General features: G+C 41.7%; 2 protein-coding genes across 2 annotated transcripts in view; one reads left to right on the top strand and one right to left on the bottom strand.

The window, feature by feature from the left end:
- LOC136387807 (HLA class II histocompatibility antigen, DQ beta 1 chain-like) overlaps positions 1-17,349 on the top strand; it is an 88,360-nt gene that overhangs the window by 54,451 nt on the left and 16,560 nt on the right. The gene's annotated exons all lie outside the window — the stretch shown is intronic.
- Positions 1,933-9,347, bottom strand: LOC136387810 (SLA class II histocompatibility antigen, DQ haplotype D alpha chain-like). Its single transcript, XM_066359856.1, has 5 exons — positions 9,209-9,347; positions 4,328-4,576; positions 3,617-3,898; positions 3,220-3,381; positions 1,933-3,073 (listed from the first exon to the last, which is right to left on the bottom strand). The coding sequence occupies exons 1-4, from the start codon at positions 9,288-9,290 to the stop codon at positions 3,227-3,229; spliced, it is 768 nt and encodes a 255-aa protein (XP_066215953.1). The 5' UTR covers positions 9,291-9,347; the 3' UTR covers positions 1,933-3,073; positions 3,220-3,226.

The following is a 17,349-nucleotide window of genomic DNA, read 5'->3' as shown; positions in this document are numbered from 1 at the left end:
AGTTTTAGGCTTATAATGAGATTGAGTGGGGGGCACGCAGATTTCCTGTATATCCTCTGTCCTCACCATGCACAGCTCCCCATTACCAACATCCCCGCCCAGAGCGGAACGTTTGCTACACTGGTCACCCTACATTGACATGTCATTCTCACTCAAAGTCCACAGTTTACATCAGGGCTCACTCTTCATGCTGTACATCTATGCGTTTGAACAGATGTATAATGACACGAATTTACATTGCCCTACAAATCCTCTGTGCTCTGTTTCTCACATGATCACGGTGTCTCTGGGTCAGGTTCCCTGCAAGTACTAATTCCTAGTCTACATTTTTAATTATGCTTTTACTTCTACCTCATAGGTAGCTCTTTCTCCTTGAATCTTTTCTACCTCCTCTCCAAGTAAAGAAACATAAAGGTATGTTGCATAATTAACTAAAAATTGATGGGTTCTAAGGAGAGAACATATTTTTCATTAGGGTAAAAACCCACGGTCAAATATTACAACTTCTTGCTACATCAGAACTCTTAGCCACCCCTTCACTAATGATAAGTCACTGACTGCTCTACCCTCTCTATTGGCTCAGCCTAATTCAATTTAGTCTTTCTCCTCCTAGTGAGGAAAATATTCTCCAGTTAACATATGAAAAAAAATTCATCCACAGGTCCATGTTAGAAACTCCTCAATTATTAAAGGGATCAGAAAAACAAAAGTGATTCCCATATAACATGATCCATTGGAAAATAAATTTGATAAAGATGTGGTACATATATACAATATTATTCAACCATAAAAAGATAGAAACTTGTAATTTGTGGCAACATGGGTGAACCTGAGGGTATTATGTTATATGAAGTAAGTCAGAGAAGACAAATATAAGATTTCACTTGTATGTGGATTCTGAAAAACAAAGTAAATGAACAAAGTAGACACAAACTCGCAGGTACAGAGAACATTTTGATGTTTACCAGATGGAAGGAGGGTTGAGGGGATGGTTGAGAAAGAAGAAGGGATTAAGAAGTAAAAATTCTCAATTTTATGAACCGTCATGGGGATGTGAAGTACAGCATAGGAAATATCAATCTATTATAATAACAATGTATACTGTCAGATTTGTATTAGATTTATAAGGGTGATCACTTTGTATGTTATGTAAATGTCTAATCACTGTGTTGTACACCTAAAGTAATATAATATTTTATGCCAATTATAATTAAAACATTAAAAATTATAAAAAATAAATTTACTAATTATAGATATAACTAGCAATGTTTACTTATGTATTTGTATTCTATGTGTAAGGCACTGCCTACATATCAAATCACTCAAGTTCTGTCAATACTTCTGCAAGGAAACTATTGTTACTCCCATGTATGGATGAGAAAAATAAGGCACAGAAATATTAGATGTTTTATCCAGTGTTATAAAGTTTAAAATAGTAGCTATGAAGTGCTGAGTCCTGGATTTGAATTTAGGTTTCTTTGTACCAAACTATCAATTGTTAGCACCTGTTTTTCTCTCCCTTCCCCCAGTTACATTTTAAGCCCACTGAGGCAGATGGCACGGACAGGGACAGTCTCGTACATTTTGCTGCTCTTCCATGATGTCACTCTAGATGCTGTGAAGGAACTCAGTGATTGTAAAGTGGAAAGACTGCAGCAATGTGCCAGAAACATTCTCAAAGGGCACAAGGATTCCAGTTCAGGTCACATACATTCTCAAGAGTAAAGTGTTGGACACACTCAGGAGAGCCAGAGATTCCCCTCTGTTGACCCATGTGTTCTGGAAGGTTCCCACTGGGAGACGGTGAACCGAGAGGAGGACCCAGCACCCACAGCTGCTGCTACATTGTCTGAACCCTGCTGTCCCCCTGTAATTTCTCTCTTACAGGGTTACCCTTTCCTCAGCCAGGAATAGAGAGGGCAGGGGGCTAGGGAAGGTGGGCTGTTCTGCTCGACAAGGCACCCAGGGACACAGGGGTTCACTGAGCCTGACCTGGACTCATCTGCCTGGACACACCCTGCAGTCACATTCACTCCACTGTCCCTGACCTGCCATGGTGACAGGAAAATCTCTGTGGTTCTCTAGCAGGACTTCATCTAGGAGGAGAGGCAGCTACACCTGTATTCTATGGACCTGAAATAGGTCTGTGGTTTCCACTCCCACACTTTTCCCTTTGTTGCTAACCCTCAGTAAGAACAAAGCATTTGGTCCTTCTCAGATACCCAGATTACTGTCTTATTCTAATGCCCTCTTAATTAATTTTCATTTCTTCTCCAGCCGAGAGTCTTTTTATCTCTTTAAGGGGGAGAAGGGGAGAAGAAAGCTGTTACTGTCATTACTACACTTCACAAATTTAAAATTGGGGAACAATACTGACTGCTGGTATCTTTGAGATGCAAAATGTCTTTCTAGCAACTTATTTCTCTATCATAACTTTAACAGCTATATTAAAATGAATACAGATTTATTCCTTGGTTTTTGTATTTCTCCTATAACAAATCTACATCAAGGACAGAAGGTATATATCAATATTACCTTCATTGATGCCTGACTTTGGGGGGAGGGGGTGGCAGTGGCCAAAGGTGGGAACACAGGAAGAGAGAAATATTAACCTCAGCTAAGGTATTAAAATCTTATCAAGACTGTAACTGTTTTGTTTGTGTACCTGGGCATGAATCATGATCTGGGAAATGTGACTCAATGGGCCTGAAACATTAAGGACCATGGTCCTCGTCAGTCCTGAGATAAAAGACAGGAAGGAATTCAGTAAAGACCTCATAAAGGGGGTTTATTCCTCCATGGAGAGATTAGCTCAGGGTCACTGAGGGATTAGGGAGCTGAGTGGGACACCCCAGGAATCCCACAATAGGTAACCACTGAGAAAATAATTCAGGAGTTTAGGGGAGAATTCCGAGAGGGAGGTGAGATCTGAGTGTATACAGCATCTTTAGTGACAGAGAAGATGTGCGAGGAGAGGTGTAGGAGGAAGGAAGGGGTGTGATGACCGTGGCCAGAGGATAGTGCTGGTCATCTAGCACGTCCACTCTTCTGCTCTTGTACATCGGCCATTCACCTGCAACAAGACAGACGTGAGATCGATGGATCCTAGTGGTTCTTGTGCTACCATTATGCTATCTCCCAACTCTGTGTAAAGTTTCTACCACATCTGTGTCCACAGCTTCCTCTCTCTCCCTCCTCCTGCTTTTATAAATCTCTTACCTTCCCTTCACAAGGGCCCTTGCTGTCTGGAGGCACCGCCGGAGCGCAGGCCCTGGATAATGAAGACGGTGCCCACCACGATGCCCACGAGGCCCACGGCCAGCCCCAGGGCGCAGACCACCGTCTCCGTCAGCTCTGACATAGGGGCCGGAACATCAGGCTCTGTGATCGGGAGGGTGTGGAGGTCGGAACACAGAGCGCTCCTGTGCACGGACAGGGGGTACAGTGGGAGGGGCCGTTCTGCAAAGCCGTGGGGCCCGGGGTTAGGGGGCGTGTGCAGTCTGTCATAGAACCCTTGACGTGTTAGTTTTAGGGCCAGGAGAGTTAGGGGTCATCGGCAGGATGTGTGACGTGACACAGAACAGGAGGCAGCAGGGGGCGTGGCACTCACACTCACCCCAGTGCCGGAGGAGCGGCCCGTCCAGGCCCCAGTGCTCCACCCTGCAGTCATACACCTCGTCCTCAGAAGGCAGGAAGGTCAGGTAGCTGATCTTGAGGAAGGAATCATCATTTTTGCTGAGGAAGCTGGTTTCAGAAACACCCTTCGTGACTGACTGCCCATTGCTCAGCCATGTGATGTTGACCACAGGGGGGAATATGTTGTCCACAGCACAGAGGAGGGTGTTGGGCTGACCCAGTGTCACGGGAGACTTGGGGAACACAGTGACCTCAGGAACCTCTGTGGTGAGGACACAGCACTGGATTAGATTTGTGTCCCACATTCCATCTGGGAGGAGCCCTCCCACCAACATCCCCATCGGACAGTGAGGAGCTCCTGTTTCCCTTCTCCTGTGAGCCGAGGTACACAGCCCTCACGTCACCCGTGCCCTTCTCCCTGAGGGCCTGATGGTTAAGGTAGGGGGTCTGTGGGACCTTGAAAGATTCGAGGGTTGCAATAAGGGAACAAGAACCTTTGTATTACACAGAAATACGGGATTTGTAAGAAGGGAGAGGAAGAAGGTTCAGCAATTACCACGAGAAGATCTAGGGAGTCCTTGGAAAGCAGAGAGACTTACAGAGTAGTGAGGGGATCTGTCTGAGGGAAGAGGGGAGTGAGGCCTGTATGAAGGGGCAGGTTCAATAAACAGCCGGAATGGTGAACACGTACTGTTGGTAGCAGCGGTAGAGTTGGAGCGTTTAATCAGGACATCCAAGTTGTGTTTTGCTACACCCATGTTTGCCAGTGCACGCTGCGGGTCAAAACTTGTAAATTCACTAAACATAGGCAGCTGCCAGACAGTCTCCCTCTTCTGCAGGTCCACGTAGAACTCCTCGTCTCCATCAAATTCATGGGTGAACTGGCCAGAGGGACCGTAGGATTGATAGACATTTATGCCATAGGCAGCCACGTGGTCAGCTGATGAGTGAGGGTGGAGAACAGAGGGAGAGAACAGGATCTTATTAAACAAAGTGACAGGAGAAGCTGACTTTCAGATGCCGTGTGTCCACCTCTGGCTCTGTCTGTAGACACAGTTCCCAGCATCTGCTCCTCCCTTTGTTTGTCCCATTAAAATCCACTCCAACATCCGCTCCCCAGAATGGAGTCTCACAGGCTTGTTCACTGCTACTTGCTGCTGGTCTAGCTCAGCGCCTTGTGATAAATATTACAGCAGAATGAAATAAGGAATGAATGAATGATCATGGCATTATCTTTCTTTCCTAGAGATTCAGCTCACCTCCCTCTGTTTCATTAGTTTTCTCTCTCACCTAATTTCTTCATCAGCTCATAACACACTCATTATGGGTCCTCTCTCCTCAGGACTGACTCAGAAGAGAACACTTTGTATACCATGAATTCCTTCCTTGGCTTTTTTTTTAACCAAAAAAAAAAGCATAAGATCTCATTATTATTATATTTATTTATTTATTTATTTATTCATTTATATATATATATATTTTCCAAAGTTAGAAATGGGGAGGCAGCCAGACTCCAACATGCATCTGACTGGGATCCACCTGGCAGGCCCACCAGGGGGTGATGCTCTGCCTATCTGGGCTGTTGCTCCACTGCAACTGGAGCCATTCTAGCGCCTGAGGCGGAGGCCATGGAGCCATCCTCAGTGCTCAGGCCATCTTTGCTCCAATGGAGCCTTGGCTGCAGGAGGGGAAGAGAGAGACAGAGAGAAAGGAGAGGGTGAAGGGTGGAGAAGCAGATGGGCGCTTCTCCTGTGTGCCCTGAATGGGAATTGAACCTGGACCTTCCACACGCCTGGCCGATGCTCTACCGCTGAGCCAACCGGTCAGGGCCTCATTATTATTATTTTTATTTCGAAATTTAATTTAATGAGGTGACTTTGAAGACCTGATTATTTTTAAAATGGCTCCTTTCACTACTTCAGGGTATAAGGAAGAATATGATACAGTGACAACACTGTAAGGTGTATAAAACTAAGCGGTGTTTCTAAGGTCTCTGTGTTTGGAACAGCAGTGATCCTCAGGAGAGCACCCGGTGTCTCTGTTATAACAATAAAAAGTTGATTAGATTTGGGGTTTTTATTAATTTTCACTCCTCTTTTTTTTCTGGAAGGATATGACTAAACTTCTTTTTCTAATTCAACAAACATTTGCTGAGGACTCAGGATAAGCTCTGGCTTTTTACCTCAAATGATCAGTGTACTTGGGTGCAGATGCTGATGTACATGGACACCCAGCACAGTATGACTCCACCCAGAGGAGCCTGACTGGACACCTCTGAGCCTTTTACCACATCCTCTTTCCACCATGTCTTTATTGAGTATCAGTAAAGTCTCAGACATTGTGAGGAGCGATGAGTAAAGCACAGATCCTGCATGCCACCTGAGAGCTTGTTGGACAGGGGAGACTCAGGTGAGTAAAGGAGCCGGTAAGGTGTGTGGGGCTCTGTGAAGGGATAACCAACAGCCGTATAGTCCAGCATCCTCCACAATGCCTCATCTGCTAATCAAACCAAATGACATTATCATTTCATGTTCCTTGGTCTTTACAAGAGTCTGTTTTTCTCCTTGAAATTATCTTTTAGGGTTTCCTGGACACCTGCAGTTCATTTTTGAAAGCTCTGCTTAGTCACCAACTCCTTAATGAAGTCCTCTCCCTAAACATATTTTTGTCCACATCATGATCTCCAACCCCTCCCCCTTATCCAATGTCTTTCTCTACACATTCATCTCTTCCTCTTCCCTACCCAGTGTCACCCCGGGGTTGGTTACTTTGAAGGACCTCCAGCAAAGCCTCCTTGTCCTGTAATGCATCTGCCTGACTCAATTTTCAGACATGAACACAGGAGCTCATCCTCTCACCTGGAGCTCGTCCTGGGCTGCACACGGTGCCTGAGAACATCACAGTCCTGGACCAGCTGCTCCTAATGCTCTTCCCCAGTTTCAGCCTCACTGGTCCCTGTCCTGCTCAGTACTGGTCCTGCCCTCCTGCCCCATGCTGTCCCCATCACTAATCTGAGCATCCTCTGGGGGCAGACAGTGTGTCTTTCCATCTTTGAACCCCCAGCACTTAGCTCACTGTGTGCTCAGGAATGTGTATTCCATGCCACCTACTCTTCTCCAGGATGACAGAGACTTGGGAAGACTGGCTGACACAGAGGTAGCGGAATCCTAGGAAGGTGAGACTCAGCAGAGACCAGGGCTGCGTTATGACTTGTGAGCCCTCAGCACTTGTTGCTAAGGGGGGAACTTTTTCCTCATGAAAATATTAAGAATGCATATTTTATGATCATATTAATATAAAAACAAATAGACTTCTCACAAAAATTAGAGGATATTTCAAAATGAATATGAAGCAATACAATATCCCTTATTTTTATTTTTTTTATTTTTTATTTTTTTATCATTTTTCTGAAGCTGGAAACAGGGAGAGACAGTCAGACAGACTCCCGCATGCGCCCGACCGGGATTCACCCGGCACGCCCACCAGGGGCGACGCTCTGCCCACCAGGGGGCGATGCTCTGCCCATCCTGGGGGTCGCTATATTGCGACCAGAGCCACTCTAGCGCCTGAGGCAGAGGCCACAGAGCCATCACCAGCGCCCGGGCCATCTTTGCTCCAATGGAGCCTTGGCTGCGGGAGGGGAAGAGAGAGACAGAGAGGAAAGCGCGGCAGAGGGGTGGAGAAGCAAATGGGCGCTTCTCCTATGTGCCCTGGCCGGGAATCGAACCCGGGTCCTCCGCACGCTAGGCCGACGCTCTACCGCTGAGCCAACCGGCCAGGGCCCCTTATTTTTTTTGTGCAGAGTATAATCCAGGCTAAATTAAAATAGTTTCTTCTACCCTAAATGTTTATTTTTTTCTAATTTTTTTTTTTTTTTTTTTTTTTTTGCTATTTTCTGAAGCTGGAAACAGGGAGAGACAGTCAGACAGACTCCCGCATGCGCCCGACCGGGATCCACCCGGCACACCAACCAGGGGCGATGCTCTGCCCACCAGGGGGCGATGCTCTGCCCATCCTGGGCGTCGCCATGTTGCGACCAGAGCCACTCTAGCGCCTGGGGCAGAGGCCAAGGAGCCATCCCCAGCGCCCGGGCCGTCTCCGCTCCAATGGAGCCTTGGCTGCGGGAGGGGAAGAGAGAGACAGAGAGGAAGGCGCGGCGGAGGGGTGGAGAAGCAAATGGGCGCTTCTCCTGTGTGCCCTGGCCGGGAATCGAACCCGGGTCTTCCACACGCCAGGCCGACGCTCTACCGCTGAGCCAACCGGCCAGGGCCAATTTTTTTCTAATTTTAAAAGAAACAAAAACACTTTCATGGATTCTTACAGGCACGGCAGCCCCTTGGCCCTGTGTCCACTGGGGTTCATGGATAGGTCCCACCTGACCAGGGCACACTGGGTGACCCTGAGAACAGGAGATGTGGACGTGCTCTGGAGAAGCAGGCAGAGCTTCACTACAGACAATGTTAGGTGGGAGCCGCCATGCGAGTAGAGTAGTTGAAGGTTAGAGTGACCTCCTTCCCACTTCCCCTTTGGACTACCTGGCTTTTCTACCTTGGTTTTTACAAACCCAATCTTCATGCCAACAACACCACAGGAAAAAGAGCCAGATGGGTCCTGGAAAGAACAGAAGATGAAGGAATGTATGAAGAGAGGGTGGAAGGAGGTGACAGCAAAGGTAGGGGGCTCAGGGGACAGTAAATGACTTTGTGCTGGCCACTGTCCTCTCCAGAGCTTCCTCAGACGGGTGAAGGGCAGGACGTTTGGGCAGACAGTGGAAAGTAAATAATTTATTCACCAAGTTTTCATCGCAAAGTTCTCAATTTTAAAATAATAATATTCTTTGCTTTGTTAAAGAAAAATTATAAAGCTGTATCTGTAATAGTCATAATTTAAAAATAAGAATATCCTTGACAATTATATGTCTTCATTACTTGGAAATCATATTTACATACTTGGTTTACTTGGTGTTCCTGTGAGATGACACAGAAGAGGTAACAGATCAAGTGAGGACGTGGTAACATGACTTGTCTAAGGGCGTCCACTGGGCTCCTTACCACTCCCCACCCTTGTCAGTTCTCAGTGTGGGAATGTATGTAAATCTGGGACAATGCAAAGTACCCTGCTTTATATCTACGTAGTCTACGTAGTTCTTGAAACTATTTTCCCGAAGATAAAATACAGAAGAAATATAATTATATGTAAAAACAACTCCAAAAATTGTTCAGAAAAATTTGGGAGCATTAGTTCATGAATTTTTAGTAACAAAACACCCACTCGTGAAAACACTCCTGTTTTTGAGACAATCTCAGCACAGAGCCCTGCAGGCTGAATTCACTGGATCCAACACCAGAAACAGAACACTGTCCTCAGAGAAGGTGCAACAGCACAGCTAGCAGAGACAGCAGACTGGGACTCTGGTTTTCTAAGCGGGGAAGGACCACGGTTTTTGGATCTGCTTCCTGTTGAGAATGGCTTTGAGTAATCTCTACTAGTTCTATGCGAATCTCTATGTTTTTCACCCTCCAATTCTCTGTTTCCCAAGGCCAGTCCCCACACCACTCAGTGGTGCACTCACCCACAATGTCTTCACATCCACAGGGACTCATCATGGTGGTCAGGGCGAGGGTCCCCCAAATCAGAGCTCTGTTTAGGGTCATCGTCTCCTCAAGGTGGTCTCAGCAATGGCTGTTCTGAGTTGGAGAACAATTATGAGGACAGAGCTGAGAAAGAATTCTAAAAACACCCACAGCAAACCCTGCAGATCAGGTTCTGGCCAATCAGAAAAACCCCCTGTGATGACACCTCAGTTGCCAGCTGAAGAGTTTGTACAGAGAGGCCGGCAGGGAGTGGGAAACCCCCTGGTTCTGCTGCAGCCTCCACTCAGCGTGGACCTGAGGGAGGTTTCTATGAAGGGGGGAAGGGATCAAATCACCATCTTCTCTTAGTCTCTGTATCTGCTGGTGGCGAGAGGACAAGGATTTCTGAGCAGCCATGTGGACAGATGCAGCCATCACTAATATGGCGTCCTTCAGGATTTTCTGGGTTACAACCTCCAAGAATTCTCCAGAGTTGATCCCCCTCCCTGACAGCTCAGCCTCCTCCCTGTTCCCTGGCCCCATATCTGGGTAAGCTGTCTCTCTTTTTTCTCCCACAATGCATATGGGATCCTCTAAATCTTGAGTTGACCCACATCAAGGGGACCTCTGCTGGTGGGAGCCAAAAAAGTAGTTTGGCCTTTTCAACTTACCATATTTTTCACTCCATAAGACGCACCTGACCATAAGATACACCTAGGGTTTTAAGGAGAAAAATAGAAAACAAAATATTTTGAAATAAATGGTGTGTTAAAATATTTAATAAAATACCATATTATTTGCTCTATAAGACAGACACACGGGCATTTTCCCCTTCACTTTTTTGGGAAAAAGTGCACCTTATGAAGTGAAAAATACGGTATATAATAAATCCATCAAGTACTTTTTTTCTCTCACCCTCAAAAGCTCCCACATTTGTAGCTGGGGCAATGAAAGATGATGTGGTGCTTCTACACTCACTGCAGGATCTCACAGCTGAATTTCTTCGTTGCTTTTAGTGACACTAAGTTAATAAGTTCTGATAACCCACTACCATTGGACCAGCCTTTGTTGCTTTTAGTACTCTTTATGATCCATGTTTTGGTGCTGCCTAGGTACATTTAAAGAAAATTTGGGGACATTTATTATACTAAAGAAAGCTCTGCTGGCTCACACAATGATTTCTTAAAAAATTTTTTTAGAAAATTAAATTTAACAGGGTGACATTGATCAATTAGAGTACATAGGTTTCAGGTAAACATTTCTATATCTTTAGAACAGTTGATTATGTTGTAAACCCATCACTCAATGTCAAAATATTTTTCGTCACTTTATATTTGTCCCTCTTTATTCTCTTCCCCCAACTCCTCCCCCATAATCCCACCTACTGATAAGCACTTCACTTTTATCTATGTCCATGAGTCCCAGTTTTATATTCCACATATGTGCAAATTTATATATTTATAGTTCTTAGTTTTCTATGATTTACTTATTTCACTCAGAATGTCCTTAAGCTCCATCCATGTTGTTGTAAATGGCAGTATGTCATCATTTCTTATGGCCGAGTAGTCTTCCATTGTATATATGTACAACAACATTTTTATTCAGTTTTCTGTAGAAAGACACTTTGGTTGTTTCCATGTTGTGGCCACTGTCAATAATGCTGCAATGAACATGGAAGTTAATGAGTCTTTATGCACCAATATTTTCAAGGTTTTTGGATAGATATTCAGTAGAGGGATTGCTCGGTTATATGCTAGTTCCATTCTTAATTTTTTAGAAGAACCACCATACTATCTTCCATAATGGCTGTACCAATTTACATTTCCACCAGCAGTGAGTGAAGGTTCCTTTCTCCTCACAGCTTCTCCAACACTTCTATTACCTGTTGTTGATAATAGCTAGTCTAACAGGTGTGAGGTGGTATCTCATTGTAGTTTTGATTTGCATTTCTCTACTAGCTAGTGAAGATGGGCATCTTTTCATATATCTGTTGGCCATTTATATATCTTCTTGGGAGAACTGTCTGTTTAAGTCCTGTCCCCTTGTTTTAAATTGGATTGTTTGCTTGTTTGTTGCTGAGCTTTGTGAGTTCTTTATATATTTTGGATATCAACCCATTATTGGAGTTGTTTGCAAATATCATCTCCCATTTAGTTGACTGTTTGTTTTGTTGTCAGTTTCTTTTGCTGTGCAAAAGCTTTTTAGTTTGATATAGTTTCATTCATTTATTTTTGCCTTTACTTCCCTTGCCTTTGGAGTCAAATTCATAAATTTATCTCTAAGGCCAAGTTCCATGAGTTTAGTATCTATTCTTTCTTTTGTGTAACTTATTGTTTCAGATCTTTTGGTTATGCCCTTGATCAAATTTGACTTAATTTTTGTGCAAAGGGACAAACTGTAGTCAAGTTTCATTTTTTTGCATGTGAATTTTCAATTTTTTCAGCACCATTTATTGAGAAGAGTTTCTTTTGTTCATGGTATGTCTTTGGATCTTTTGTTGAAGATGATTTATCCACATATATGTGGTTTTATTTCTGGGCTCTCAATTCTGTTTCATAGGTCCGTATGTCTGTGTTTTTGCCAGTACCTTGCTGTTTTGATTATTGGGGCTCTATATTATAATTTGAAGTCAGGTAGTGTGATTCTTCCAGCTTCATTCTTTTTCCTCAGGATTGCTTTGGCTAGTCAGAGTATTCTTTATGGTTTTATACAAACCTAGTGATTTTTTGTTTTATTTTTTTTAAATGATATTGGGATTTTGATGGGGATTGCATTGAATTTGTATATTACTTTGTGTACTATGGCCATTTTAACATGTTGATTCTTCCAATCTATGAACGTGGAATATTTTTCCATTTTATTGCATCTCTTTCTATTTCTCCAGTTGTGCTTTGTAGTTTTTAGTATAAAGGTCCTTCACATCCCATGTTAAGTTTATTCCTAGGTATTTTGTTTTTTGTTGCTTTAATTGTAAAAGAAATTATATTTTTGAGATCATTTTATAAAGTTTCATCATTGGCATATAGGAAAGCAAGAGACCTTTGTATACTGATTTTGTCTCTTGCAACTTTACTGTACTGTTTTATTGTTTCTAATAGTTTTTCAGTAGAGTGTTTGGGGCTTTCTAGATTAAAGATAATGTCATTTGCAAAAAGTGATACCTTTACTTTCATTCTTGATATGGATAACTTTTATTTTATTTTCCTACCTGATTGCATTGTCTAAAACTTCCAGAACTATGTTAAAAAAGAGTGAAGAGAATGGGCAGCCTTCTCTTGTCTCTAATTTTAGAGGAAAAGCCTTCAGTTTTTCACCAATTAGTATGACATTAGGTGTTGGTTTGTCATATATGGCCTTGATTATGTTGGGATACCTTCTATACCAATTATTGAGTGTTTTTAACACAAAGGGATGTTGTATCCTATCAAATGCCTTTTCTGCATCTATTAATAGGATCACATAATCTTTGTTTTTTGTTTTGTGATGTGTTACATTACATTGATCGATTTATGTTTGTTGAACCACTCTGGTGCTCCTGGAATGAATCTCATTAGATAGTGATGTATTATTTTTTAAATGTGTTGTATTCAATTTATAAGTATTTTGTTGAGGTATTTTGAATTGCTATTCATTAGCTATTTTGATCTGTAATATTTATCTATCTATCTATCTATCTTTCTATTTATTCATTCATTTTTGTGTATGTTTTCTCCTTGCCAAGTGTTGATATCAGGGTGATGTTGGCCTCATAAAATGTGTTAGGGAGTATTTCTTCTTCTATTTTTTGGAAGACTTTTGAGAAGTGTAGGTAGCAAATCTTTGAATGTTTGGTAGAATTCACTGGTGTAACCATCTGGTCCTGGACCCTATTTTGAAGGAAATTTTTTATAGTTATTTCTATTTCCTCTCTGCTTATAGGTCTATTTAAGTTTTCAACTTCTTTGTGACTCAGTCTAGAAAGATTGTATAGTTGTAGAAACTTATCTATCTCTTCTAGATTGTTAAATCCAGTTTCCTATAATGCTTTTAGTAGTCTAGTATAATCCTTAGTATATCAATGATGTCTGTGGTAATTTCTCCTCTTTCATTTCGAATTTTGTTTATATGATACCTTTCTGTTGTTTCCTTAGTGAGTCTAGCCAGGGTTTTTAAAAATTTTATTGATCTCTTCAAAGTATCATATTTTTGTTGTATTACTTTTTTCTATAGTTTTTTGTTCTCCATTTCCTGTAGTTCTGCTGTAATTTTTATTATTTCCTTCTTTCTGTTTATTTTGGGTTATTTTTATCTTCTTTTTCTAGCTTTTTTAGATGTAATGTTACCTTGTTTATTTTGAATTTCTCTTATTTTTTTGATACAAGCCTGTAATGATATAAAATTTCTTCTTCTTATTGCTTTCTCTGCATCCCCCAAATTTTGATATTTGTGTTATTTTTGTTTGCCTATAAATATCTTTTGACCTTTGCTTTTAATTCTTCTTTAACCCAGTCAGTGTTTTTAGCAATATGTTGTTTAATTTGCACAGTTTTGTGGGTTTCTTTACTTTCATTTTGCAGTTGAAGTTTAATTTCCTAGCCTTATGGTCAGAACATATGCTTGGTATAATTTCAATCTTCCTAAATTTATTGAGGTTAGTTTTGTGGCCCAAAATATGGTCTATACTGGGGAATATTTAATATGCATTGGAAAAGATTGTGTAATTTAATGTTCTGGGATGAAATATCTTGTAAATGTCAATTATGTCCATTTGGTCTAGTGTGTCATTTAAAGCCAATATTTTTTATTGATTTTTTTGTTTTGATGGATGATTTATCTAAAGCCACAAATGGACAAATATGATTGTGTTTAGGCTGTTTCTATTTTTAGATCAGTTAGTAGATGTCTTATCTATTTTGGTGCTCCCTAGTTCAGTGCATAAATATTAAGAAGTGTCTTCTTGATACAGTGTGCCCTTTATTATTATGAAAGTCCATCTTTGTCTCTTGTTATCTTTGTTGTCTTGCAGTCAACATTGTCAGATATGAGTATCTCTAATCTTGCTTTTCTTTGGGTGTTATTTGCTTGAATAATCATTTCCCAACCTTTCAATTTGAGACTACTTTTGTCCTTGGGACTTAGATGTGTCTCTTTAAGGCAGCATATGGTTGGGTTTTATTTTTTGATCCAATCAGCTGCTTTATGCCTCTTTATTGATGAATTCAGTCCATTTATATTTAGGGTAAAAATTGACATTTGAAGATTCCCTAGAGCCATTTTATGTTCTGTTTTCTAGTAGTTTTATGTCTTGTTTGATTCTTCTCTTATACGTTTCTCTCAATTGTTTTGTTTGGTTGTATCCCCTACTTATCTCACCTATTTTTCTTTTGGAGCTATTAAATTACTTATTATTGTTTTCTTGCATCTCATTGAGTATTCTCAGAAGTTTAATTTTGAATTCTCTAAACTTTAATTCCTAGGTTTCAATGTGATTGAGCTTTCTTTCTAGAATGTTTTCTTTTCTTTCTGAACTATGTCTCTTTCTTGTGTAACCATGGTATTTGATATCTTCTTCCTTGATGGCATTTAAAAGTAGCATTGTTAAGAACTCGAAAAAAACCAACTAAATATTCAAAAAAAACCATGAAATATAAAATAAAAAATAAAAATTTTAATCATGACAATTATAAAAGCGCCCTCCTAAAAACAAAGAGGAAAACCAAACAAAAAGAAAAGGAAACAGGATACCTACAAAAAATAGGAATAGCATATGAAAATTTAAATGAAATGAAATTCAAAAGAAGAAAAACAAAGGGAATATTTTTGTTTTGAGACATTATTGTTTTCTTCCTCTAGGTGGCATTGTATCACAAGTTTTAGCTCTGTGAGATCCTGAATTAATGTTTGCTGAGATGTTGATTTCAAAATAATGTAGGAAAGAGTGCATTTGCCTTGGTGTGTGGGGCTCCTCGTGAGGGTTTTTCTGCTTCACTGTCTTAGCTATGGAGTTCTCAGGCCTCGAGGCTCTCCTTCCCATATCTTTTTTTTTTAGATTTTATTTATTTATTTTTAGAGAGAGAGTAAGAGAGAGAGAGAGAGAGAAAGAGAAGAGGAGGAGGAGCAGGAAGAATCAACTCCTGTATGTGCCTTGACAGGCAAGCTTAGGGTTTTGAACCGGTGACCTCAGCATTCCTGGTTGATGCTTTATCCACTGCACCACCACAGGTCAGGCTCCTTCCCATATCTTAAAAGACCAGGGAACCAGACACGAAGTGCCTCTGTTCTTCAGGAGTGAGCATGGCTCTGGAGAGTTAGCTCTGGGGTTCATCACTGCCATGCTTTGTTCCCCAGGAGGCAGGGGAGGCAGGATCTGGGACACACTTTGGTTTTCTCTGCCTCTGGGCCGAGTGTGACCCCCAGGTAAACCATGGGAACAGTGGCCATGACCCCTCATTCTGCTGCCACTTTGGTTCAGTATCTCCCCCCTGCCTCTCAATCTCACGACTCTTCTTGGCAGAAAAAGACCAACTCACTCCAGGCTTTTCCCCTTTTGGAGCCCATGAAGACAAAACCTGAACAGTCTGAGCTTTCCTCCTCTCCATAACCCCAGTAGATGAAATCCCAGACAGTCCAGGCCTCTCTGCTCTCCAGAGGTGACCACAAGTGTGTGTTATCTTCCACCCCCTTCTCAACTCTTCCCATGTTTAGTCCATTCAATGCACTGATCTTTCAGGCAAGCCTGTGAGCCCAGCTGGGGTTTCTTCATTGTGTTACAGCTCTTCAACTTGTTGTAATTTTAAGGTGAGATATCTGGGGTTTCTCTACATTGCCTTTACTCTGACATAATCCCCCATTGTTTCTACTCATGTCAGTTCTAATCAACATGTATAACGGTCTTTAGAAACCTGTATCTTTTCAAATTCTTTTGTTCTGACTTTCAACTACTTTACTCTGATACAACCCCTGGTTGTGATGCACTGGTGAGCTTTTACTCCAAAGGCCAAGACCTCTATCATCTTGCAGTAAAGATGTTTCACACCAGTAAGAGAGTTGAGAGTAGAAAGTAAAAAGAAGATGCCCTTTGTAATCAGATAATCAGTACTCAATCCTGCTTCTTATTTTACCAGTTGCATCACCTTCAGCAAATCACTCAATACACAAGACCTTTAGTGTTCTTTCCTATAAAATGGGTAGAAATAATTACATGATAGTTCATATGATGACATGAAATTATAACTAAGTAAAAATTACGAGGTTTAAATACAGTGCAGTGCCTGGCATATAACAAGCATTCCCAAATGATGACTGCTATATAATAACAAATATTAATAAAGATAATGGTACTGGTGACATCATGCCTGTCCAGCACCAGCCCATAAATTTTCCCTCAGGTGTGCAAGCTTCTGCCTGTGGCCGCCTATGTATGTGGGGCACAGAAAGTCTAAGGAGTCTCTGGGGAATACAATTTCTTTGATGAGAGTTTAATTTTTTTATGTAACAATCTATTCTAACACTTAAATTTTTAAAAAATATTTTATTTATTCATTTTAGAAAAGAGAAAGAGAAAGAGAGAGAGAGAGAGAGAGAGAGAAGGGGGAAGAGCAGGAAGCATCTACTCCCATATGTACCTTGACCAGGCAAATCCAGGTTTTGAACCAGTGGCCTTAGCATTCCAGGTCAACACTTTATCCACTGTGCTGTCACCAGTCAGGCTCCAACACTTAATCACTTTAAACAATAATTTATTAATTTCTCATGATTCTGTAAGATAGTTGATTGTGTTAGGCCCATGGGGACAATGTTCATGCTCTGGGCTGGGCTCAGGTGTTCTCAGGTGGGCTCTCTCACATGTCTGCGGTCTCAATTGGTTGAGCAGGGACTGCTGGGTTTCTCTCCAAGTGGGTTTGTTACCCATTATGCTGACTGAGGCTCATTCAAAAGGTGCTGGAAGGCTCCCTAATGCAGAAGAAAAACCGATGGGAGTCTTGAGCTTAAACTTAAAACTCACAACAACACTTCCACTGTCTTCTATTAGTTAAAGCAAGTCACGGGACCAGCTCAGGTCAAGAGATGGGTTGACAGACAGATCACATTTGACAGAATGAACTGACAAGTATTTGTGGCTATTTTTGCAACTTGCCACAATGGGTTCTGGTTGTATAGC

The sequence above is a fragment of the Saccopteryx leptura genome, chromosome 1 (genome assembly GCF_036850995.1).
Source record: "Saccopteryx leptura isolate mSacLep1 chromosome 1, mSacLep1_pri_phased_curated, whole genome shotgun sequence".
NCBI classification, from domain to species: domain Eukaryota; kingdom Metazoa; phylum Chordata; class Mammalia; order Chiroptera; family Emballonuridae; genus Saccopteryx; species Saccopteryx leptura.
This window is presented reverse-complemented; position numbering and strand designations above follow the sequence as displayed.

Excerpts from the sequence above, each read along its gene's own strand:
- LOC136387810 (XM_066359856.1), bottom strand. The coding sequence starts at position 9,290 with ATGACCCTAAACAGAGCTCTGATTTGGGGGACCCTCGCCCTGACCACC. Across the intron at positions 4,577-9,208 it reads TGGATGTGAAGACATTGTGG|CTGACCACGTGGCTGCCTAT; the intron begins GTGAGTGCACCA and ends CTCACTCATCAG. Across the intron at positions 3,382-3,616 it reads GCCGCTCCTCCGGCACTGGG|AGCCTGATGTTCCGGCCCCT; the intron begins GTGAGTGTGAGT and ends TCCCGATCACAG.